Source organism: Telmatherina bonti (assembly GCF_933228915.1).
Source record: "Telmatherina bonti genome assembly, chromosome: 9".
Classification (NCBI taxonomy): Eukaryota; Metazoa; Chordata; class Actinopteri; order Atheriniformes; family Telmatherinidae; genus Telmatherina; species Telmatherina bonti.
This window is the reverse complement of record NC_136627.1, coordinates 22,125,778-22,150,843: the sequence shown is the minus strand read 5'-3', so window position 1 is coordinate 22,150,843 and position 25,066 is coordinate 22,125,778. Positions and strand designations below refer to the sequence as shown.

Below are 25,066 nucleotides of genomic sequence, written 5' to 3'. Positions count from 1 at the left end.
ATTGCCAAATTCACATAACATTTCTGCATTTGTGTGTGTGTGTGTGTGTGTGTGTGTGTGTGTGTGTGTGGGTGTGGGTGGGTGTGGGGGTGGGGGTGGGTGGATTGGACTTTGTGCTAAGAGCCTAGGGCAGCTTGGCACTGGTACCTTGCATCAATGGCATGATTGTACACTCAGAGCTGATGTCACTTTTCAAGCCTGGCCTGTGTAGGGCCACGTTGACATCCAAGCTGTCGCTGCTCAGTCTGTGTGCAGGATTTTGACACTTTAAATTAGAGTTTGCTGTGAAAGGAATGCTGTTGGTATCACCGATGCCCAGCACTGACGCGGTCACCAAAAGGGCTTTATTATTCTGTTTTGGATGCAGTTGATTTGTGTACTTAGTTATTTTCTTGGCCACAGCAGTCACATCCTAGTGCCTCTAGTTTACCTTTAATGCTGCAGTAGCTCGAGCTACGATTTCAATTTTTTAGATCTACTTCTGGAATATACAACATGTATGTATGTATGTATGTATGTATGTAAAATACTTGTCAACGCTGATCCATTCATTTTGAATGGGTCAGTGTTTTTAAACTTTTAGTGAACATCTGATATATTTTATGCATCTGAATGTTTGTGTTCCCTTTTATCTGAATAGGTTGCTTTTTCTACCTTTGATGTACCACTTGATTAAAATAAAGTTTTAACTCATTTTGACCTGGTTTCCCAACAAGAGGGTGTATCTGTGTCTATTTCAGCCTATACATTTGTTTTTTAATAACTTGATTAAAGTTAAGAATACTTAAATATGTTCTTGTTTACCTGTTTTTCAGGCTCCTTTGCAGCCAAAATATTTAATAACTTTTTTGAAAGTCTGATTCTTCAATACACTTTCACCGTCTTCTCATCCCTCTTTAGTTACATCTTTCGACTGAGCTGCACACGACTAGGCCAGTGGGCTATCGGCTACGTGACGGCAGATGGAAATATCCTCCAAACTATTCCCCATAATAAACCCCTCTTCCAGGCCCTCATAGATGGATTCAGGGAAGGATTGTAAGTGAACTGGTCTTTTGGTTTGGCTAACTTATAGATGTTTGTGGTCTTTAATCAGTGCACTTCTTTAGTAGGAATTCTCTTTTTCTTGCATCATGTTTCTACAAAGTATGTCTCAGCAACCGTATTTTGCATTCTGTGCTTGAGTCTACCTCTCTGCTCCAAGCCAATGCCGGCATATCATCTTGCTTGTTTCCATCATTTCACTCTCATCTTAACTAGAGCTAGCAGTGTTGACTTTTAATGTCCCAGTCAGTGGTTCAGCTGGCTGGCATGAAACTCAACCTTTATTGCCAGCGTTGATTCCTTTTGTTTAATGAAAGCTATTTTTGGCCCATCCCAACCTGTAATCAAATGCTGATCTAAGCTGGGAATGCCTGTAAATGTATCGCCTAGATCTACAAAACATTTATCAAGTAGTAATTACCGTGTCTGAGCTATTTGTAAAATAGTCACGCACTGTAAATGCATCAACTCGTATCAAATGAATGGACTGAACAGATGCTTTCATTACTGCAGCCTCTTAGGTACACATGCTTTATAATCTTAACTAATACTGATAATAACTTTTAAATTAAAATGCATGTCAAGCTATCCAAGCATGCTTATAGGTGATTCCTGTGGGGGCGTTCTCATTTAATATATTTCTCCACCTCCAGCTATTTATTCCCTGACGGCCGGACCCAGAACCCAGATCTAACAGGATTGTGTGAGCCTTCACCTCAAGACCACATCAAAGTCACACAGGTCAGAGCTATACGACATCAGATTGTGTGTGTGACTCCTTGTTCTTCTCTGGTTTTTTTTTTATTCATTGTTTTAGAGAACACATAACACAGAGACACTGAAACATTATTGTGCACAACAAAAAGAGACCTGATAAAATATGCTTTAGGAACAGAGTTAAAGGTTGCTGCCAAACCATGACAGAGATGTCAAGTCACATACTGTTAAATATGTGTTTTTTTACTCCAAGTAAATAAAGTAATTGGTTGATTTTTCTGCAGAAAGCATACAAAGCAACCGTTATGTTTTTTTTAACAAGATGTTCAGTCCATAATGTTGACTTATCTTTAACCCAAAAAACTGTTTCCTCTGCTTCAGCAAAGCCACAATCTGTCGGAAAATTGTGAGGCGCAGTTTTTTCTTTTTTTAAAAACGTGATTCTGAGCTTGTCAATGGTTAAAAATGTGCTCATTTTCCAAACTTAATGGTTCTCTAGTTAAAGCAAATGCAGCTTGTCATCACATTTAAGGTCACGTCGTTGTCACTAAGTGTAAAATATCATTTCAGCGTTTTAGAAAAGTTGTTGGCGGACTGATTTAGCTCAAGCACAAGACTGAAACTAAAAATACGCCCCCACATTCTAACCCACGCTCGTGATGCTCCCAGGCTCCTCTCAGAATGATCTCAGGTGATGTGTAACTCTGACTTGACTGTCTTGTCATGCTTTTTCCCCCTCAGGAGCAATATGAGCTGTACTGTGAGATGGGCTCTACTTTCCAGCTTTGTAAGATCTGTGCTGAGAATGACAAAGATGTGAAGATTGAACCCTGTGGTCATCTCATGTGCACTTCCTGTCTCACTGCCTGGCAGGTATGAGAGTGGGTGGAAGCAGGGGGTTTTCGTTGGCTGTTTAAGTGTCATAACTCATAGCTGTTGAGAGGTGAACTTTGTTAAAGTGGTCTCCTGTTTTCTTTTATCTCTGCCTGTGTTGCAGGAATCAGAGGGTCAAGGAACAGGATGTCCTTTTTGTCGCTGTGAGATTAAAGGTACAGAGCCCATTGTTGTCGATCCTTTTGACCCCAAGGACAACAGCGGGGGCTCAAGTAGGGGGACTTATGGGGCTGAGGGTGCGCCATCTCCCAGTTATGATGACGATGATGATGACCGACTTGAAGACCCCCACCTCATGATGAGCAAACTTGCTGGTACAATGGTAAGATAGTGAAAATACTTCATTACTTCATTAGATCAGACGTTATTTAACTTTCATTAGATCGGATGTTATTTAAGTTTTCTCCTCTAGTCATGGCACTGGGAAAGCTGTGATAAAACATTGAGACACCCTGGTTGCATCTCGTGGGCACCCCCCCCCCCCCTTTTCTTTTTCTTCCTTTCTTAGAGACCCATTTTATGAGCATATAAAACACTCCCTGCCTTGCCCATCTCACTTTTTTTTTTTTAGCTTTAAGCTCAGTCTCTTATCTAAAGTCTTTCGTCTCCATCTTTCATGGTGCCAAGGTAGCAGTTTGTGTGTGTGTGTGTGTGTGTGTGTGTGTGTGTGTGTGTGTGTGTGTGTGTGTGTGTGTGTGTGTGTGTGTGTGTGTGTGTGTGTGTGTGTGTGTGCCTCCCTCTCTCTTCGTATTTGATATCTGGGGCAGTATCCGTTCTTACATCTTTTATGTGCCTCTGAGAAACCCTATGCATTAATCTGACAATCGGGCGAATACCTGAGATCACACGCACTTTGAAGTGTTCCCTGGAACTCCTTTTAGTTTTGATTGCTGCACCGGCTTCTTCACTCATTTCTTTCAATGTACTCGTATCTGTCTTTTGTGTTGAAACAAAAACAGGCGTTGCCTTTTTGTTTGTTTGTTTTACCAAAGCTACTGCGCAAAATAATGTGCCAATTTGCAACATAGTTGGTAGAAATTAGAGTATGAAAGTATTTAAGTTTAACATACGTTAAAGTTATTTCTGATTTCTGAGTTGAACAATAAGATGCAAACAAAGCCTGACTGTGATGGAGTTTTGTTCAGATGTGATAGCTGTTTGGCGTGTGTGTGTGTGTGTGTGTGTGTGTGTGTGTGTGTGTGTGTGTGTGTGTGTGTGTGTGTGTGTGTGTGTGTGTGTGTGTGTGTGTGTGTGTGTGTGTGTGTGTGTGTGTGTGTGTGTGTGTAATTTAGGTGGACCGTCCTCCATCACCCATGTCCATTGGCCCTCAGTCCTCTCTTCCTCCAGTGCCTCCCAGACTTGACCTGCTACCACACAGACCTCCAAACCCCCCTGGTGCCTCTAGTCCTGGGGTCTCTAGTAAGGTAATGAAACATACACAACAAACACCACATTTTGACAACAAGGATATTGAAGGTGTTCACATGTTCACCACGCAGGCGCAAACTGTGTTTTTGCCTTCAGGCTCATATTGGACACCACAATGTGACAATACCCCATCAGCTTGTTAATAAGGAGCTTTTTCCACAGAAATCTACAACCTCACACACCAAACAACTGACAAACGGTTGAGCTGGTGGTAAATTGGCACCATGTTGAGTGCTTAGGTGGACAGCTTTTAAGTTTTGTGCGTTCTGCATCTGCTGTATGCTTTGCTTTATTAATGGGGCACTCTCTCTTGTGGTCATTTTCTGCTGTTGCAGCTTCTTTTCTTATGTGTCAAAGGCCGCGCAGAAGCTGAGCGAAGCATGCACCAAACACCTGGGCCAGTTTGAATCCAGTTAAACATATTCACTAAAAGAGCCATCTGACTGACAGATGCGTTATTGGAAAAGTCAATCAGACTGCAAGACTGTTCAGGATAATTTCTTTACAATGCTTCTTTAGATTTCTTATTGGCTAAACACGATTATTTGCTTTTTCAGTGCACTAGCTGTTGATACTTGTTCATGTGCAGATGGTTATTTCCCCTCATCCGATTGCAAGTCATGCTTCAACACTTAAAGCAATTTTCATTTTCTCCCCCAAACCTTTAATGTAAACTCTCGATCGACAAATAATTGAACCGTGCTGCTCTGCAGCTGGTTTATGACATAACTCGTGTTACATTCAGAGTTAAAGCAAGGAGCTGAAATTTAAACACAATTTCCTGAATTTCTACAAAGTATTTCTGCTTAAATCAAAATGAATTTCTATTATTTGCAGATGACAAGCGCTCTCCAGTGCTGTCATTCATTCAGAATCGTGACTGTGGACATTGTTCGTTGTCATGACAACTGAAAACACTGGTGTTCTTTGTAAAGGCATTTTATCTTGCATCAGAAAATTGTTTGCTTTTGTTTCATATCAGTTGTTTGTTATTTGAAAGGCATCCCTCTAACTCTGTTTAACCCTTTCAGGCAGCATCTCACCACAAAGATAAGCCTCTTCCTCTTCCTCCTGGGCTGCGGGACCTCCCCCCTCCTCCTCCTCCAGACAGACCCCACCTAGTCGGGACAGCCCCTGATGGCCGGCTTCAGAGAAGGCCCTTACCCTGCACTCCAGGGGATCCCCCTCGAGATAAGCTCCCTCCTACACCACCAAACCGTCCTTTGTCTGACTGGAACTCAAGGCCTGTTCCCAAGGCCCCCATCTCCTCATCTTCCTCGTCCTCCTCATCCTCTTCATCCACCCAAGTCTCCACTCTGGGAGGAGACATCGGAGCTGGTGTCAGGGAACTGTCCAACAGACACTCCCTCCCCTTGGCCCTGCCGTCTGCTCTGGACACTCGCTCAGACTCTCCAAAGAACAACAGCTCCCTCAGTCTGGACCACCAGCTGGTCAGAGCAACCACAACACACTAAACTGTCATGCATGTTACAAGCACACACAGCGCTAAAGTAAATCGCTAAATATCCACACTCTGGTGGGCTTTGTCATATTTAGGACAGTCTAAGGAAATCTAGAAATTTCACTTGTAAACTGCTATGAAAAGGACTTAGTCTGTGTATTTACAAAGTTTGCTTATTTTTATATTGACCATCAAAGGTAAAGATGAAAAGGTTTATACCAGAGTGTTTGGACACTACAGTTTATTATTTATAGTTTCTGAAAATTTAACTGAATTACAGTCACATTTAATTATGAGCTTAAAGTGCAGATTTTAGATGCTTCTCATCACAAGCCATTCAAAGCTTTCTGTATACTCGCATCAGTCAGATTAATATTAGTCTCAACTGTCTAAACAATGCAGCTCCAGATATAATTGAACTGTGAAGGAGACTTTTTATTATGTTAAAGGAGAGGACCTCGGAGTGAACAATTGGCATGTATTGTCATAAAATCTTAATTATGAACTTAGTTTTCATACATGCACTGAAGTCCTGAAATGCTCCAGATGTTGTTCAGCAATATTCACTCCAGATTTTCTGCTAAGATTTTCCATGCAGATCTGCAGTAAAATCTACAGAAGCAACTGAGACCATGTATGAAAATGCTGACAAATGCTTAATTTGCGGTCGCTAAGAGATAGTACTTCCATACATGCAGCTTTCTCTCCAGTCCTGCTGTGGTAGACATGTACAACTACACACATCATTCATAGTCATAGGAAGCCTCTTCTGCTGTTCTCATGGTTTTGTAAGAAAAAGACAGTGTTTTCCACAGTTTTTTTCTGAACTGCGTGTCGCCTCCTGTGCATTTTAGACAACCACTTCCTCACAGTTCCTCCCTCGTATTTCCAGCCGGGAAATTACATCTCCAGCAGAAAGCTTCCCACTGTGAGCTTGTGTTAACAGCAACTGAAGGCATCCAGTGATCCGCCTGTACTGTTGTCATATGCAAAAATTCAGGTCTTCTGCATAGCAGAGCCGACCAGCACACTCTTCTGTCTCTGAATATACTGAACTGTTGATCTGCTCACTTGGATTAAAAGCTCCTTTTATTGACTTTGTGGAAATTTAGGAACAGCTTTCACATACAAATACCACATTTGGTATCAACTCCTGAACTTTTCTGCTAAATTCCTAAATCTATGCTTAGATTCACAGTTGAGTCTGTACTTTACGTTCATACTCATCATGCGCAGGTAAATGAAATATGTCTGAGTCAGCTAATATAATAAAACTAGCTGCAAGTTTGGAGCAAAAAGGATGTTCAATGTAACAAAAAGTTCACATCTTCAGTTCACTGATCAGTATATTATACTATAGTTTCATCAGTTTAAACAAGGTAAGGCATGTTAAAAGGAACTACGTAGCTTTAACAAATATTTTTACAAAGTGACTTGCACATAAAAAACACAGGGAGACAATGTGAGGTTTAATATCTTGCTCAGAGACAGTTGATAATGATTAGTGCAAATTTCAATTATCAGAAATTGTATTTGAGATTTAAATATGCTTGTAAAGTTTCTTTTTTAAAATGAAGTAATGAGTTTATCAGAAATGGAAATAGATTGGTTGAGGACCGTGGCTTGGCATCAGCTTTATTTTCCACTCTTGTTTCCTTTCCAGAATATTGCTGCACTAATTGGTCAAGATTATGACAACCCCAAAGTGAAATCTTCTGCTTCAGCCAGCGCCATCTATTCACTGGCCATCAGGTCTGTTAAACTGGTGCTGTAACGACTCATCAATGTTCGTTTTGCTCGCTTTTAATATTGGCTTGTTTGATCCCAGACCATCTCCGGTCCTGAGACCAGTGGCAGGAGATGAGGCCCGTGACGACGAGGACGATTCGGAGTACATGATCCCCTCCTCTCGTCCCGTCTTGGCTCCTCCAGTAGCGGAGACCTCCCCAGTCCCAAGGCCTCCACAGCCTCAGTCCCTACCAGCAGTCCAGACACAGACCCAAATCTCCACATTGAACTCAAGGTTTTCACACTTTTCAATAAGTCCACATCCAGCACTTCAGGAAAAAGAGGATCATACATGTCAGGGGTTGTTTGTTAATTTGTTGTTTGGGTTTACAGGCTAACACTGGCTGATCTGGAGGCTGGACCTCAAATGTATGAAGCCATGCTCAACATTCAGGCCAGGTCACAACAAAGCAGGGATTCAGGTATTTTGACTGCAGTCTAAGTTCGACTGGGAGTTAGAATAAATATTTATGACAGATTTCTCACAAACTCATCTATCATACAACAAAGATTTGTTTATGACTGTAATGCCTTCTTACAGGTTAACTCTGCAGGTCCAGTCTGTGAATTTCCTGAATGTTTTTTTAACTTTATGTTGCTCTGTGCTAACTGGTGTGCTAACTGGTGTGCTAACATGTGGCCTTCCATCCTTTCAGACTATTCAGACCTGCCCCCTCAGGTGATAAGCAATGGTCCCAGAGACCACTCAGCCGAGGACAGGGAGGAAGAGAATACCGGATATGAATTCCCAAAGCCCAGACTGCCGTTGCCCCCTGCCCGACGGACCCTTTCAGAGATGGGGGGATCTTTGTCTTCTTCTTCATCCTCTTCTTCCTCAAGCTCTGCAGCTGCTTTCAATCACCTTTCTCTAGATTCAGACGCTGGAGCTGCAGCATGTAAGTCAATTAATAACAGGCAGTTATTAATAAGTAAACTCAAAATGTTTTCATGCATTGTTCAGATTTAATAAATCAGTCATTTTTTATTTATATTTGTGTATAATATAGTATATAATATCCTGAAGTGGTGGCATTTGCAAGATGTGTTAATCTGGGTTTTTTTTTTTGTTTATTAATTATTTGTTTAATAATTATAATCGTACAGAAGTTACGCAGCTCCTATGAGGTGTTCAGTTTAAAACGCTGTGTATATTTTCCAAACAATGAACAAGTCTAAATTTAATTTTCTGCTAGATTGTCATGAGTCTGCATCTGCATGTGCACACTTAGTGCAAAGCAGGGTAAAGCCCAAAAAAAGAGCTGTGCAGCGATGCCCAATGATAAAAGCATGTAAATAATCGCTGCTTTCTTCACGCTGATGCACACGCCTGTGGAGTTATCTAGGAAATCATCTTAATTTCATGTAAATCACTGGGAAGTCATCTGTCACAAGCTTTCAGCATTGGGACGAGAGCAAAACCGCCATACTCTGTAGGAAGGCTGTGAACTTTAGATTTCAGAGTAAGCTAGAAGTGACCGAAAATGAGACTGCTTTCTTTTGTCTGAACGAGGCGCAATCTGTCTGGGTAACGAACCACAAGAACAAAACTGGTGCACAAACGGCTCATTCACAGGTGCTTCACACATCAGAGACACTGTGCTGCCAATAGGAGAGCGACGCTGTATTTTCTGAGTAACTGTCGACTGCTGATAACCGTGAAGAAGTTGAGGTTTATGTTTTGATGAAGCCAAATGTTTGCACTTGAGATGGTGAATGTGTTCTTGCAGTTTGAAAACAAAATGCAGCACCTACCCAGGAAACAGGAAAGCATGGAGTAGTTTGAGAATATTTTGGTGTAGACTCTGAGACGAGCTCTGTAGCAGGGTGATGGAGACACTTTCTGATTTCCATGTTGTGTCTATATAAAACCTGCTTGAGGTGACAGCCACAATGCGGAAGCAATGTACTAGTTAAGATATAGGATTTTCACCGTGACGCCATTGTCTCTGTCGAGTAGTCATTTATCACACATTGGAGCGTCTGAGTGTTTCACTAAAGACCTTGATCTTTGTAACTGAGAATAATTAAATCACTTTGTGTCAAGCTAACAAGCTCCCAGATTATAGTTGAGCTCTTCGAGTGCTTTGTTAAATGTCACAACAATGGAAGACTAATAAAGCTTTTACTGTTATGGTGAAAAAGCCTGCAGTTCACCTCAGGCTTATTATAATGATCAACATGTTTAAGTCTACAATGATTTCCAGTTAAATAAATCCTAACATACATTGACATTTGGTTGAATGAAGATTGAAACCAATGATTTCCTCTTTCCTCAGCCTTTTTAGAGCCGGTAGAAGCACCAGAGAGACCTCCAAAGCCTCTGCCCAGACGCATGAACTCAGAGCGCCGGCACAGCCCCATCCCGCCCGTCCCCGTTCCATGCAGCAGTGGGTCAACGGGAGGAGAAGCCAACCCTCAGATCAGTAGTGAGATTGAGCACCTCATGAGTCAGGGATACTCTTACCAGGACATCCAGAAAGCACTGATGATTGCACAGAACAATGTAGAAATGGCCAAGAACATCCTGCGCGAGTTTGTCTCCGTTTCCTCTACTGCACATATTCTCACATAGCACATCATCGCGCCTCTCTGTCTGCGCTCTCGCTCTAGCTTGGCCCAGCCTGGTGTCGGTTTAGGTTGGAACAGACCAACCCAAAGCCCGCTGCTTGCAGCAGTACCTCCAGTGCGGGCAGAAACTATTTGCCCCAGTGGATTTTTAACTGGCTGTTTACCCCAGTGAGCTCACAGTATCTTCTGGACTCTGCGCCCTGCACTCCATGCGCTTTCAACAGTGTCTGACCTTTTTTTCTTCTTTTATTTTGTTTATTTTTCTTCTTTCTTTTGTTTTTTTGTTTTTTTTTTGTAAAAACTGCTACAGCAGGCTGCTTTTGGTTAAAAGAGCATCTCCTCGGGACTGACTGGCCGCGTGTGCAGCGGTGACGAGACACATAAGGCTTCCATAGGAATCCTGGGAAGGCAGATTCTTGTCTTTCATGTTGAAGCCTCTTGCTGAAAATGTAACCAACACCTCACAGATAAAACTAAAAATGTATGTCTATATGAAAGTTTAATATATGAGTAAATATATATTAAATGTGTGTAATATATACAGTACGTGCAAATATGATGTGTGAAAATGACTTCAGCTTCGAGGGTCGTTGTTGGTTGTACAGGATTCAGATTAAAAGGGAGTTTTACCTCTTTTTGTCTGACTGAAGATGGAAAACTAGGGGTGTCGTCCTCACCGGGACGTGTGGGTTGTCAGCAGCAGCTTGGAAAAACTTGCAGCAGAGCTTTTTCATTACAAATTCAGTCAGATGTAACAACATTGTTTCGGTACCTTTTTTTTTTTTTTTTTTTTTAACTGGCTTTTGGTCGTGTTGTACTTTTCAGCAAAGCATGATGATGGTTTTAGGTCTGGCCTTGTAGCTGGCAGTTTGTGTGTTACGTGTACATGGGCTCGCTTGTTTGTACGCGCGCGCGCGCGCGTGTGTGTGTGTGTGTGTGTGTGTGTGTGTGTGTGTGTACGCCAGAACTACTCTTAACGGCCTGCTCTTTCACATGATCCTCCCCCCACCCACCTCCCTCCCACTCCAGAACAACATGAATGTGGATTTCTAGTGGGTGTCCTCAGACTGGCGCTCTGTAATCGTACTACTGCTCTACGTGACATGGCAGGGAGCCTGGCAGTGAGATTATTAGAGTACATCCTAATGTTGACGGCCTGCAGGACCACACAGGTTCGGGCCGTGTGATGAGTGGCAGCTGAAACGCTTTTATGTTCAGTCTTTGTCAAACTTTACTGGCTGGTTAAAGTTTCTCCTCACAGCTCAGTCCAACATTACGAGAAAAAAATGGAAGAAAAATAAGAAAAGTCATTGATTTACTTTGATAATATATTATTGTAATATGGTCATAAATATTGTTATTAATTCAGAAGTGCTTCACTGCTGCTACTGTTGTTAGTGCTAAACAAATAAGCCTTAAATGTACATTTGTGAATGTGATTGTCATCCTGTTTCTTTAAAGTGACAGTATCCTTTGTCTTTCCGGTCTATAATGTAGCATACTTGAAAGTAAATGCAGCTTGTGAGCCCTCAACCCTCCCAGGCTGTTGATTCATCAGTGTTTAACTTTTTTTTTTTTTTAATGGATATATAAATATGTGTATATTCTCTGTAGGTAAAATATTTAGCAACCGTTAGAAAGCAAAACAAAATGTTTTGGTATGGAAACCAACCGTTTTGTATCAGATTGAGGGTTCTCTCTCGCATCATTTCCCTTCCTGTAAAAGGGAGTGACGACTGAAGCTTTTTAAAAACGTAGGCTGATGGGTTTACTGGCCCTAACCCGAAGTCTACATTAAAAATCAGTGTTTGGGCCAACTGTAAGACTAACTCAGGTATAATGTTTGTCTGATCAAGTGGCGTTCAACTTATCTGTCAATAACCGGAGGAGGCGACTCATTGACATTGACTGCAGCCCTCCTGTCAGCTGTCCCGCCACCTCGGCGACCTGTAGCCACAAAATGCATCCGCTCCATGAAGTTACACAAGTAGCCTACAACTTTTTAGTCGTCATATTAAAACTTGCACATTGTTTGTTATTGTAGACTTTCCAGGGTTGGCAGGAGTAGAAACAGCAGCTTCATTTTCAGGTACTATTAATACAAAAGAAAAAAAAAAATTCATGCAAGCAGCTTTTAGGTACATTAATTTCAACCTCTCCCAGTGTATAAAGAATGTTTCCTTTCTTTTTATTCTTTTTTTGGGAGAGTGTCAATCATGTTCATAGTTTAATCGCTCCCAGTCTATACTGGGTGATGCTGTGTTGACTGGAAGCCATCTGAGTGCTGTCAGGCCATCTTCTAGTGCTTTTTCTGTCGTTTTTTTCCTCCTGTTCTTAGTTGCCTTGAAAAACGTCTTGAATGATGGGTGATAATGGACGGGGAGGTCTGCACACCTCAATACTGTACCAATGTGTTGTTAATGTTTCAAAGACAGCATGTCATTGTGGTATTATTTACCTTTTTAGGTTTGTTTTTGCACAGGTTACCAGTTTGTGCTTTGATACTGTCACTCTAAAGAAAAACGCAAGTTTGTATAAAGTTGACATGAAAAGATTTTTTAAAAAAATGCCTGATTTATTTTATTTTGCATTCCTGTAAATGTATTTTGTTCCAAAGGTTTGTTTTTGTTTTGCTTTCTTAATTCCATGACCTGTGCCATATGTCTGAAGATCGTTACTTTGTTTGACAAAGTTTCTCGGAATTGATCTGAACCTGTTGATCTCTGAAGGCAAGATTGTGCAGTAATGCTTCTATTGATCTGTGATCTGCCTCCTCAGCCACGTCAGGCTTCATCTTTCAGTAAAGTAGTTCTGTGAAAGGTTTCAGCTTGCCTTTCCCAGGATAGCACTCCACCTTGGATGTCCCTCTTTTTCACCCCGAGCCCCGCTGTGGGTATAGATCAGTTTTCTGCCAGAAGAGGGAGCCGTTGTTCCGCAATTCTGCATTGATTTCATCTGTTAAAAAAAGGCATTTTTCAGGTTTTTTTTTTTTTTTTCTGACTGCTTATATCAGTTTGGAAGTATGCAGATTGCTGTTTAATAAAACATTAAGCAAAAGCATCTTGTCTTTTTTTTTTTTTTTTTTAGCATGTAGCTTGATAATGGCAGTAAGCATTAAAGTTATTCAAAGTGGTAAAGCAGTATTGTTTCCTGAATATCGTTATATCTGAGAAAAACTATCTGCGCTGACGAAGACTCAGCCATATTACATGGAAACTATGGAAACGTTTCCTTATATTAGGCAGGAGACTTCACAACTTGAGCATCGATAGCCAGAGGGACTGATCTGATGAAGGTGACTTTGACAGTGCAGCAGTATGTTTTCCTCCAGGGCCTGAATCAGTCTGAACTGCAGACAGATTCAGTCCATCAGCGCTATTTTTGGCCTGTATGTTGGAGCGTATTTTATTACCTATTGCTTTATAATGGATTTTATTACTGCATTAAAAACCAAAATATGCTTAGACAGCCCTGTCATCATATGAAACATTTAATAACCTGTTTCGTGTTTGTGAAAAGTACTGTTAAAGCTGTAATTTCATTCAGGAATAAGCCTGAGTATTTAGATGCTTTAGTTAGCTAAAACCCGGCTCAATTATTTACAATGCTGACGTAAACAATATATTTGCTTACAAGTCTACTGAAAAAGAATTATTTAATTTTATTTCAATATTAATTTTTTTTTTTCTAACCATGTTTTATTGGTGGACAGTTTGGTTTTCATGATCTTTAAACCTGCTGTACCTACCTGTTCCAATGGAGCCTATCCCAGTATCCAATAGGTATGAGGCAGAGTACATGCTGTACCGCTCGCCAGTCCAGCATGGGGTTCATTTTCACACCTGGGGAGACTTCAGAAGCGCCAAATGACCAAAACATTACATGTTTGGATTTTGGGAGGATATCAGAAAGAAGCCACCCATGCACAGGTTTAACATGCTGAAAGCCTCAGCCATGGTTCATACCAGAAGCTTACATGCTGTGCATCATTTTACAGCACCTTGATTCACCAGTAAAGTTTATTCAGAGACCATTTCAATATTTTTGTTGTATCATTTTTTTCTCTCCAACTTCCAGCTGTTTATGAGGAAACTTTCCAAATATGTAAAATACAGACCCATAAATCCTGGAAAAATTGTTCAAAAAACAGTCTGACATATTTGAATTATACCTTCTTTGTCCTCCAGAGGGGTGTGTGTGGTCTGGAGTTGATCCCAGCTGACACTGTGAGAGGTGGGCAACACCCTGACTGTGTGTCTGAGCTGTCACAGTTCAGCTTGTGTAGTGTTTTAGTTTGTCATGCTGTTACTAATGTAATAACACATTCTCATTGTGATCATTTAACTTTATTTGGTATCATTTTCAAAAACTAAAAATCATAAATTCATCGGTAAATTGGTTTATATGTCATCAATGATATTAATTACAATATATTTTACAGCTTCAGAGCTTTAAAGGGCATTTCAAACAGCAAAATATTAAACAGTGGTCGTCGTTAAAAACAGGAGGCGGGAAGGAACAACGGCTTGATTGTACTTTGCATGTAGAGTCACAGTCATTCCCCTCTCCTCAGTAGTTGGGGACTATGGTTACCAACATAAACACTTTTTTTTTTTTTTTTTCAATGGTTTTTACTTTAAGGCATTAAATCTGAGGGGGATTGTGTGTTTCTCTGGATCGCAACAGATTATTTCAAGTTTCCGTCAACACATGGATTCATTCATTCAATAGTGAAACAAAAACATGCATCTTTGCCTCGTAACCATGGCAACTTCATGCCATGATTCTGCTTTTGCCTTTGATTCCTTTTAATAAAATGTTAAAAAAAAATAAAAATAAAAAATAGCCACAAAAATACAGTTCATTAACATACAATCACTAAAGAAAACGGCTGTCTCACATCAGAGAAACACTGCATGAGTAACCACAAAGAAATCAGTGCATTTAAAACGAAAAGCAAGCAGACAAATTTTTTTTTTCTTTTCCCACAGCTTTGAACATCACATCAGAAACATCAGTGACTTGTGGCAATGCTGGAAGTAAAACTTGAACTATCTACTAGACAGTGAAGAAAAATGGGGGAAAAAAAAAACATTCTGTGTCAAAATGCTGTCACCAGTCTCGCAAAATAACATCATTACTTCACGCAAACTTGTGTGCAAGGACGATTTTACATGGAGACAGAAGAGGGAAATATGAATGATATGTGATTAAATAACCTGTGGGTTTTTTGTTTTTTAAAAAGGCAAAGATTTGGTGAACATGTGAGTTGGCTGTAGAGGTGAGGCTGCTTGAGCCCCCCCCCCCCCCCCAGCTTTCAGTGTGCAGACCGAAACATTTAAAGAAGCAAAGGGGGAAAAAAAAAATAAAAATAAAACCAACACATCTTCTTAATCTCCCCTGTTTCTCTCTGGAAGAGCACTAAAGCATAAAAACACTATCTGGTCATGTATCTGTCCATTTTTCCTCTTTTACTGTGTTATTTTAAATAACAAAATATATACATAGATTATAATATGTACACTTATGGAGCCGCTTTAGGCTGCTCTTCAGTGATTGCTTTGCCTGAGGTGACGCTAAATTGTGTATAAAAACAGTCCCTGGTCAGCTTTGTGCTCTAATCATTGTTCTAATAACAATCAGCAGTAAAAAAAAAAAAAAAAAAAAAAAGTCAAAGCGGTTCAGTCAAAGGTTCGTCCTTGGCTTTAAGGTGGAGGATGCATCAGCAGTAATGAAACAGCTCCAGAAGGATTTCCCATAAAAGCTTGAATGGTGGGGAAAAGATGCAGCTTTGAGTGTCAGTAGTCCATCATGAAGTAAACTGATAGATGTTTCCGAGACAGAAATAGAGAGAGTAGCTGTGGTGAAGGCTTGAAGGCATCAGGGTTTAAGTCTGAGAGGAAAGAACAGGAGCAGCCGTCGGTGTGTCTGCAGTCACCTCCTCGCTTCTGCACGTAATCGCCGTTTTTCACTGCAGAGGGAAGATGCACATTAATGCACACAGAAACAAAGATATATGAAGGCAAATAGGACTTTTGTTTCAGTGCTGAGCCTGTTCCATTCAAGAATAACTTTATTATATCAGGTATTAAGATTAACGTGAAATTCTGGAAAACAAAGGGTCTAATATAAGTACATGACTGTAGATAAGTACCTGCTCAGTGGGTGGTTGTTTTTCACCATTGACCCCAAGAAGAATGGCTTCCTCTGTGTTGTCCCTTGTCATCTCAACCACAATGTTGTCTTTGCTGGACTTCTCTTTTGTCCTTTATAGGATTAAACAAATAAAAAAAAGTCATACAGACATTTTCTAATACTATGACAAAGACAACAATAACAATAGGGCCCTGCCATACTTCGTATGGCTCGGACCCTAATTAAAGAGCATTTATCCATGTGCTTAATAAATGTGCATCTAATAAATATATGCAAGTGTCTTTTTTGTTTGGGATTTTGCATTAATAAAATTTCAGTATGTTTTTTGTTGTTGTTTTGTTTGTTTTTTTCTTGGCTATTATTTACATTTGTCTGTTTGAGTTATAAAGATCATTTCAATGTTTATCTAAACCAGTCATCTTATCTCAAGAGTACATGCACATGAAAAGGTTCAAATAAATAAGTAAATTAAAAATAAATAAAAATTTAAAAATAAATCATTGAAAAGGGGATTGAAGCCTATTTTCTATCGTGAGTGTCTCTTTATTCATCCAACACTTTTTCAAACACATGTACTCAGCTCATCATTCTTTTTTTTCTTTTCTTTTGGAAGATTTTATAAAACTTTCATGATGGAAAGCTGCCTTTTCGATCCATCCATATTTATCGAACATCGTCTCAGACTAATGCATCTTTGCAAAGCCTTTTTCATCTCTTGCTAAATCATATGCATGGAGCTTAATAGCATGAGACGTAGAAAAAGAATCACTGGATTTTGTCACTTACAGGTCTTGTTTCCCAGATCGGCCGCAAATTTTGCCCTTTTTGTAAAGAAAGAAGAGCACACTTCCCAAGATGGCCAGAAGTAGAATTAAAATAATGATGACAGCAGTGATAAAACCTTTGCTATCTGGGGGAGAAAAAGTACAAAAAAAAACAAGGTCATTCACAGCAACTGGAATTTGAATCAGGAGGAAAAGCAGGAGGCAGAAGAGTGTCTGTACAGGTGCGGAATAGACAGCCTTTACTAAAGGGTGCAGCTCTAGCGCCATTCACGTGACCTAAACTTGGCAACTTAAAGAAGCAGTTTAGGACTGCAGGAGGAGAGGTGTGCTTCAACAGCAAACAGCATGACAACATGCGCGGAGGCAGGTGAAGAAGATGAACAGTTTCATCTCGTTTTTGTTCGACAGGAGCGGTGTCTGCTGAAGGAGAGCGAGGGAGGTGTACAGAGGAGAACTGGAAGGAAGCGCTTTGCCTTTAGGACAGAATCTCCAGGAGCGTAACATACAAACCTTTCCGGGTTTCCTCTGGTCGGTTAGCTGCTCCTGCTTTGACAGAAACATCAACTGAGCGTGATTATCGGTGGGTGGCTTTACGTATTAAATAATTCATATCAGCAGGGCTCACACACACACATATGCACACACACACTCATTACAAACTTTCAGCACAGGCTTGCAGAAATGTTTAATTTAAGAGGATCTTATCTGTGCTTTGAAACTAAACATCTAGTCTGATAGTTAACCATGGTCAGTGGCACGGCAGCCATTTCCCAGAGTAGCCCTGTTTAATCTCATTTCATAAGACAGAAACATAAACCCATAACAGTTTTCCCTCTGAGGGACTGGAAATTTCCTGACATGACGTGTGCAGAGAAAGAACATTCAGAGAAAGAAAAACACAAGGCAGCATCCTGTAACGAGAGTCAGGAGACTTGCTTTGAGTGCATTTAAAGCATCCTAACAGCCATACTGATGTGTGTGTGTGTGTGTGTGTGTGTGTGTGTGTGTGTGTGTGTGTGTACTGCACTTAGCTGCACGTCATATTGCTGCGTACATTGAAGTCATTACACAGATTTTTTTTATGCTGAAGCTAAACAAAGTCATTTTTATCATCTGCTTGATCCACTTATCAGAAGCCTTCCTCTCAGGCCATAAACTGTGTTTTGACATGATTTGTAAACATCATAACTTGTCTGATATGCAAAGTCCACACAGAGGTACAAGAAGAGAGTTTTAAAGTGATTTAATGAGCACAAAATACCAGCTGCATTGACAAATTAAACAATAAAACACCTTCCGGCAAGAACAGACCGCAGTAATGAAAGCTGTTCAAAGCCATAAGTGCCTTGTAGGAACCACATCAAACCAGTGTCAACGCTGCTCTAAATGACCTATTAGTTATATCAGTCATGCCCCTGCTGTAATTACTGCAGCTGATTTCTCTTTTCCTGCTCTCCTTCTTACTGCCTGGCTCAAAGTAACAACACAGTCAGAGTAAAAGCTCCCTTACAGTCAGTATGACTCCAGATGTGGCTCATCTTACCTGTGGTACTGGAAATGGTAGTGATGGCAGATGTGGTGGAACTTATGACTAAAAACAGGTAAAGGACACAAAAGGGAGGACGATCCACATTACAACATGAAAGAGAGGGAGGGGTTCATGTTAAAGGTGCAGTTTGTAAAAGTTACTGACATCTGGTGGTAAAGATGGAAATAGAAGTTAAATCAAAAGTGAAGCGTGTGAATGGACAGTGGCTGTCAGTGGCCAAAATTCATCCAGAAACAGCTAATAATGTAAAACAGTGCAAAAGTGCTAATCAAAAAAGCTGGTAGTGCAGTTTTAAAGCTCACTTCTAACACAATTGTTTGTCCATTTAAGCACTGTAGTATGAATGGCGGCACAGTGATGGCAGCTGACCATTGCTAGGTGGATGTAAATGGCTCATTCATGTGAATGTAAACATAACAGTGATCTTGGTAAAGTGATTACATACCGATAGAAATTATATTTTTTCATGATATATTACATTTTTCTATTACTGGCCTTTGATTTTGTTACACACTGCACCTTTAACAGCCAGACAGCTTCACAGCATTACAACAGCATACAGTGAAGCATCCAGAATGACGACACATGACAAACAACGATGTTCGACTCACAAGGCATAACACAGACTTATGCTAAGGCTAAACAAAGTTATCAGATTTACCTGCTCACTATTCAGAAGCCTTTTCCAAGGCTATAAGCTTTGTGTTTGGACACATTTTGTAAATATAATTTTACTGATAATAAAAAGTCCACAAATTAGCAGAATATATTATATTAATCAGTGATTTAATGAGTAGAAAATAACAGCTGCATTGGCAAATTCAACAAATGCCAGTAGATCATGATCTGTTATCATTCCTGCAGCAGTGTGTAGGTCTAAATGGTACAGTTCTTAAATGGTTTAAGTCTTATTTATGGAACAGGACTTTTTCAGTACACCTCGGGCAGTTCTCTTCTTAAAAAGCAACACTTAAACATGGGGTACCTCAAGGCTCCATCTTAGGTCCTGTCCTCTTTTTCCTATATTTACTTCCTTGGGGGACTATTTTTTTAAAAAAATATAACATGTCATTTTACTGTTATGCTGATGACATTCAGATTTATTTCCCGTTAACGCCTGTTGGATCCCGTGGTGTTAAAAAACTGCAGAACTGTTTAAAGGAAAACATAAAACATGGATCGAACTAAATAAGGATAAAACTGAAGTTTTAACTTTCGGAAAAACTGACCTGCTGGGTGGATGCAGCAGTGCTGTAGGCTCTTTGGATTCTTTTTGCCCTTTTATTAAAAATCTTGGCGTTTTCTTTGATTTTCATTTTAAATTTGATAAGCGGGTCAGTGCAGTAGTCCAGTCTAGTTTTAATCACTTAAGGCTTATCAGTAGAGTGAAGCCTTATATTCCTCGTGATGTCCTGGAAAGGGTCATTCATGCTCTTATTTTCTCCAGACTGGACAACTGTAACTCACTTTATACTGGGATTAACCAGTCTCTCCTCCACTGCCTACAGCTGGTCCAGAACTCAGCTGCCCGCCTATTAACGGGTAAAAGACGGTGTGAGCACATTACCCCCGTGCTGCAATCTCTTCACTGGCTGCCTGTCTCTTTTAGAATAGTTTTTAAGGTTTTACTTTCGGCTTTTAAATGTTTAAATGGTCTGGCACCTCTGTATCTTTCTGAGCTACTGCAACATCATTGTCCCAGTAGAGCTCTCAAATCAGAAGACCAGATGCTTCTAGTAGTCCCGAGGACTCGACTCGTGACTCGTGGAGAGAGAGCCTTTTCTGCCGTAGCCCCCAAACTCTGGAAGAGTCTCCCTCTTTCGTGAGGTCTGCTGGGACTTTAAGTGGTTTTAAATCTCTTCTGAAAACTCATCTTTTTATGTTGGCTTTTAACTCCAGAGAGCAGGACCATTAGGTCTTTTCTGTCTTATTTTGTCTTTTTAACTATTTTGTTGTCTTTGTTTTAGTGCTTTTAATGCTGATTTATTTTATTTTACCTGTAGAGCACTTTGGTTACTTTGAGGTATGTGAAAGTGCTCTACAAATAAAGTTTTGTTTTGATTGATTTGAACAAAACATCCTGCAGCAAGAATAAAGCACAGTAGGGAAAACTGTAAAAAGCTGTAAGTGTCTTGTAGGAACCACATCAAACCAGTGCCAACACTGCTCTAATGACTTATCAGTCATATCAGTCATGCCCCTGCAGTAAGTACTGCAGCTGATTTCTGCTTTTCCTGCTCTTCTTTTTATTACCTGACCTCAGAATAGCGACACCGCTAGAGATATTAAAGTCTGTAAGCTCCCCAATCAGTATGACTCTAGATGTGACTTATCTTACCTGTGGCACTGGAAATGGTAGTGACGGCAGGTGTGGTGGTGTGTGTGACTGAACACAGGTACAGGGCACAAAATGGAGGACGATCCACATTACAACACCGAAGAGAGGGAGGAGTGACAACACCACACAGTGAAGCATCAAGAATTACAGACAACATATTACAGCACATCACAAAAGGAATGGGGGAAGTGGGGAAGAGAACAGAGGAATGTATGTATACGTAAACACAAAGAGGTCAAACAAAACCAACAAAAACTCACCAATTTTGGCCTTGATGTTGAAAACCATGGTGTCGGTGCCCAGCCCGTTGGTGGCATTGCAGGTCACAGTAGCATTAGAAGTCCCATCGACTTTGACCACACTCTTAGAGCCATAACCAGTCTCTTCATTACTAGCTAGGGTGGTGATCTGTCACACACACACATGCACACAAACACACACACACTGTTAAACACAGAAAAAAAGCACCTCTAGCAACACATGGGTCAGACTGAAAGAGTTGAGAGCTGCCCAAATGCAGTTCCAGAATAAAAGGGCATTATCTGTACTAGCGAAGCAGCTAAACTGATCATCGATGGAAGGATTCACACGCCCATGTCCACAAAGGTGCTCCTCTTTGCTTTTGCTTTCTACTGAATGTTTCTGATATTTATGTGTTGTCATGTTCCCTGTAATATGTCTATGTGAGTTCTTACCTGTCATTATTATTCTACATCAGGTATACTGTAGTTCCATAGTACTGTAGGAGTGTGTGTGTGTGTGTGTGTGTGTGTGTGTGTGTGTGTGTGTGTGTGTGTGTGTGTGTGTGTGTGTGTGTGTGTGTGTGCGTGTGTGTGTGTGTGTGTGCGTGTGTGTGTGTGTATACTGTGATTTTGGCAGCTTAGACTAATTTTTCCTTCACACTTTAATTCTGCACCTTTCTCTCCACTCTCTCTTTTTCTTTCTTTTTTTCTCTCTCTTCCTACCTTCCCCTCCACTGCCAGGTTCAGCATTGTCATATCAGGACTGATGATTACAATAAAAATAATAATAAAAATATTCAGATCATAAAGGGCAGATATAAAAGACATGTCTTCCTTGGTAGAGTAAATCTGTCCGTCTAAATATGGCACACAGACTTCCATTCTGTATGTTACAATGCTGGACAGGACAGAGTATAAAAAAAGGGATGAAAGGAGGGATTTTCCTTAAGATAAAGAAACATGAAAAGTACATTGATCTGAATCATGAGAGCAAACTGCTGTCTGGCATTATGGGTTTATATTTCAGGTATTACAGGAAAGTCAGGTATCAGTACCCAAATCATACATAATGAATTATTTAAATGAAGACAAGAAAGACAAGAAGGTGAGTGATTGATTATCCTCTGATGATTACCCTTCAAACTTTTTTTCAAGTCATTGAATGATTTGATAGGGGAATAAATAAAGAACCGGATCAGTCGACATAATTAATAATGGCATTGATATCAACAAAATCTGGTCAATTCCGATCCTTAACATAGATGGCAGCACCCAAAGTTTCCCAGCAGAAGGCTGAATTCAACCCTCTGATGCATAAATTCTAAAAAAAAAAGAAAAAAAAACCTTTTTTTTTCACATGCAATATTTTACTCCTACAAACATGTACAGAGGTGCTTTCCTTCATCTTCATCTTCATTTTCAGCTGCTTGTCCGGTGTCGGGTCGCGGGGGCAGCAGCCTAAACAGGGAAGCCCAGACTTCCCTTTCCCCAGCCACATTTGCCAACTCTGCGGGGAGGATCCCAAGGCATTCCCATGCCAGCCGAGAGATATAATCCCTCCAGCGTGTCCTGGGTCTTCCCCAGGGTCTCCTCCCAGAGGGACGTGTCTGGAACACCTCACCAGGGAGGCGTCCAGGAGGCATCCTAACCAGATGCCCGAGCCACCTCAACTGGTTCCTCTCGATGCGGAGGAGCAGTGGATCTACTCTGAGCTCCTCCCAAGTGACTGAGCTCCTCACCCTATCTCTAAGGGAGAGCCTGGCCACCCTGTGGAGGAAACCCATTTCAGCCGCCTGTATACGAGATCTTGTTCTTTAGGTTACGACCCACAGCTCATGACCATAGGTGAGGTGCTCCTTCTTCACCACGACAGACCGGCACAGAGTCCGCTTTTCTGCAGATGCCGCACCGATCCGTCTGTCGATCTCGCGCTCCATCCTTCCCTCACTCATGGACAAGACCCCAAGATATTTAAACTCCTCCACTTGAGGCAGGACCTGACTCCTGACCCGGAGAGGGCAATCCACCCTATTCCGGTTGAGGACCATGGTCTCAGATTTGGAGGTGCAGATTCTCATCCCAGCCGCTTCGCACTCTGCCGCAAATCGCTCAAGTGAGAGCTGGAGATCACGACCAGATGAACTTTACAGGACCAAGTCATCTGCAAAAAGCAGGGACCCAATCCTGAGGCCACCAAGTCGGATCCTCTCAACCCCTCGGCTGCGGCTAGAAATTCTGTCCATATAAGTTATGAATAGAATCGGTGATAAAGGGCAGCCTTGGCGGAGTCTAACCCACACTGGAAGCAAATCTGACTTACTACCAGCAATGCGGACCAAGCTCTGACACCTGTCGTACAGGGACCGGACAGCTCATACAAGGGGGTCCGGTACCCCATACTCCCGGAGTACACTCCACAGGAGCCCCCTGGGGACACGGTCGAACGCTTTCTCCAGGTCCACAAAGCACATGTAGACTGGTTGGGCAAACTCCCATGCCCCCTCCAGGACCCCGAAGAGGGTATACAGCTGGTCCACTGCTCCGTGACCAGGACGAAAACCACACTGCTCCTCATCAATCCAAGATTCAACTATCCAACAAACCCTCCTCTCCAGGACCCCTGAATAGACCTTACCAGGGAGGCTGAGGAGTGTGATTCCCCTGTAATTGGAACACACCCTCCGGTCCCCCTTCTTAAAAAGGGGGACCACCATCCCAGTCTGCCAATCCAGCGGCACTGCCCCCAATGTCCATGCGATGCTGCAGAGGCGTGTCAGCCAGGACAGCCCCATAGCATCCAGAGCCTTAAGGAACTCCAGACGGATCTCATCCTCCCCCGGAGCCTTGCCGCCAAGGAGCTTTTTGACCACCTCAGCGACTTCAGCCCCAGAGATAGGAGAGTCCACGACAGGCACCAACGACCTTACAGCCACAGCTCCGGCTGGCTGCCTCAGCAATAGAGGCACGGAACACAGCCCATTCGGATTCAATGTTCCCCGCCTCACTCGGGACATGGTTGAAGCTCTGCTGAAGGTGGGAGTTGAAGGTCGCTTTGACGGGGGACTCAGCCAGACGTTCCCAGCAGACCCTCACAACACGTTTGGGCCTGTCAGATCTGACCGGCTTCCTCCCCCACCATCTGAGCCAACTCACCACCAGGTGGTGATCAGTTGACAGCTCAGCCCCCCTCTTCACCCGATTGTCCAGGGCATGTGGCCGCAGGTCCGACGATACGACTACAAAATTGATCCTCGAACTGCGACCCAGGGAGTCCTGATGCCAGGTGTACATATGGACACTCTTATGTTGGAAGATGGTGTTCGTTATGGACAATCCATGACGAGCACAGAAGTCCACTAACAAAACACCATTTGGGTTCAGAGGGGGGGGACCATGCCTCCCAATCACTCCCCTCCAGGTCTCACTGTCATTGCCCACGTGAGCATTGAAGTCCCCCAGCAGAACAATGGAGTCCCCAGAAGGAGCACCCTCCAGCACTCCCTCCAAGGACTCCAGAAAAGGTGGGTACTCTGAACTGCTGTTCGGCGCATAAAATAACTGTGCAGGTCTGTCTGTAAAAATGCCAAGACTGCCATGCCTTTTCATCAGAGATGGTCCAGATGATGAAGGGAGGAGGGTAGCCTCTGACGTCGCACACCAATTCAACAGTCTGTTCATACGTCTCTATCTCAGTTAAAGGCGTCCTCATGATCTCAGGTGGACCTGTAAGGAGATCAGCAAGAAATATTAACCACAAATAGCCCTGACTTTTAACCACTGAGATTATTCGGAGAGTTACGTAATGAATAATATTAATTTAAAACATGTTGAAACACTCAGTAATATGCTGTTTTTCACCAATTTTGCAAATCATCTTTGCTGGATGCTGGGATTAGTAGAGCCTGGTTAAACTGGTGAGGAAAAATGAGGAAATAAATTCAATTTTTCTAAAGCGTGAAGTTAAAATGAAGCATTGACTGTGCTGAATGTGCAGTACCCCATCTCTGCAAAGCTGATTTATGCTTGCTGGAGTGAGAGAACAAGTTAACCATCTTGTACTGCTGTCATTACAGATTATATGCATGTATGCTCCCA

General features: G+C 41.7%; 2 protein-coding genes across 5 annotated transcripts in view; one reads left to right on the top strand and one right to left on the bottom strand.

Moving 5' to 3' along the window:
* cbl (Cbl proto-oncogene, E3 ubiquitin protein ligase) overlaps positions 1-9,905 on the top strand; it is a gene marked incomplete at both ends in the record, with an annotated part of 37,641 nt that extends 27,736 nt beyond the window's left edge. Inside the window, 11 exons of the mRNA XM_079246460.1 lie at positions 901-1,038; positions 1,698-1,785; positions 2,503-2,634; positions 2,759-2,977; positions 3,948-4,079; positions 5,115-5,534; positions 7,209-7,297; positions 7,374-7,568; positions 7,667-7,755; positions 7,990-8,229; positions 9,610-9,905. Of these exons, the coding sequence (XP_079102586.1) occupies positions 901-1,038; positions 1,698-1,785; positions 2,503-2,634; positions 2,759-2,977; positions 3,948-4,079; positions 5,115-5,534; positions 7,209-7,297; positions 7,374-7,568; positions 7,667-7,755; positions 7,990-8,229; positions 9,610-9,905 (2,038 nt within the window). The remainder of the gene's footprint in view (positions 1-900; positions 1,039-1,697; positions 1,786-2,502; positions 2,635-2,758; positions 2,978-3,947; positions 4,080-5,114; positions 5,535-7,208; positions 7,298-7,373; positions 7,569-7,666; positions 7,756-7,989; positions 8,230-9,609) is intronic.
* Positions 9,906-14,231: 4,326 nt separating this feature from the next.
* Positions 14,232-25,066, bottom strand: part of mcamb (melanoma cell adhesion molecule b) — a 43,902-nt gene continuing 33,067 nt past the window's right edge. For 2 of the 4 annotated variants that reach the window (XM_079246736.1, XM_079246737.1), the window contains exons 11-18: positions 24,570-24,694; positions 20,990-21,137; positions 20,730-20,777; positions 18,386-18,433; positions 17,353-17,388; positions 16,844-16,967; positions 16,056-16,167; positions 14,232-15,872 (exon numbers count right to left, since the gene is read on the bottom strand). In XM_079246736.1, the coding sequence (XP_079102862.1) occupies positions 15,870-15,872; positions 16,056-16,167; positions 16,844-16,967; positions 17,353-17,388; positions 18,386-18,433; positions 20,730-20,777; positions 20,990-21,137; positions 24,570-24,694 (644 nt within the window). In that variant the 3' untranslated portion in view covers positions 14,232-15,869. The remainder of the gene's footprint in view (positions 15,873-16,055; positions 16,168-16,843; positions 16,968-17,352; positions 17,389-18,385; positions 18,434-20,729; positions 20,778-20,989; positions 21,138-24,569; positions 24,695-25,066) is intronic. The other 2 variants (XM_079246738.1, XM_079246739.1) reach the window with 2 other exon arrangements.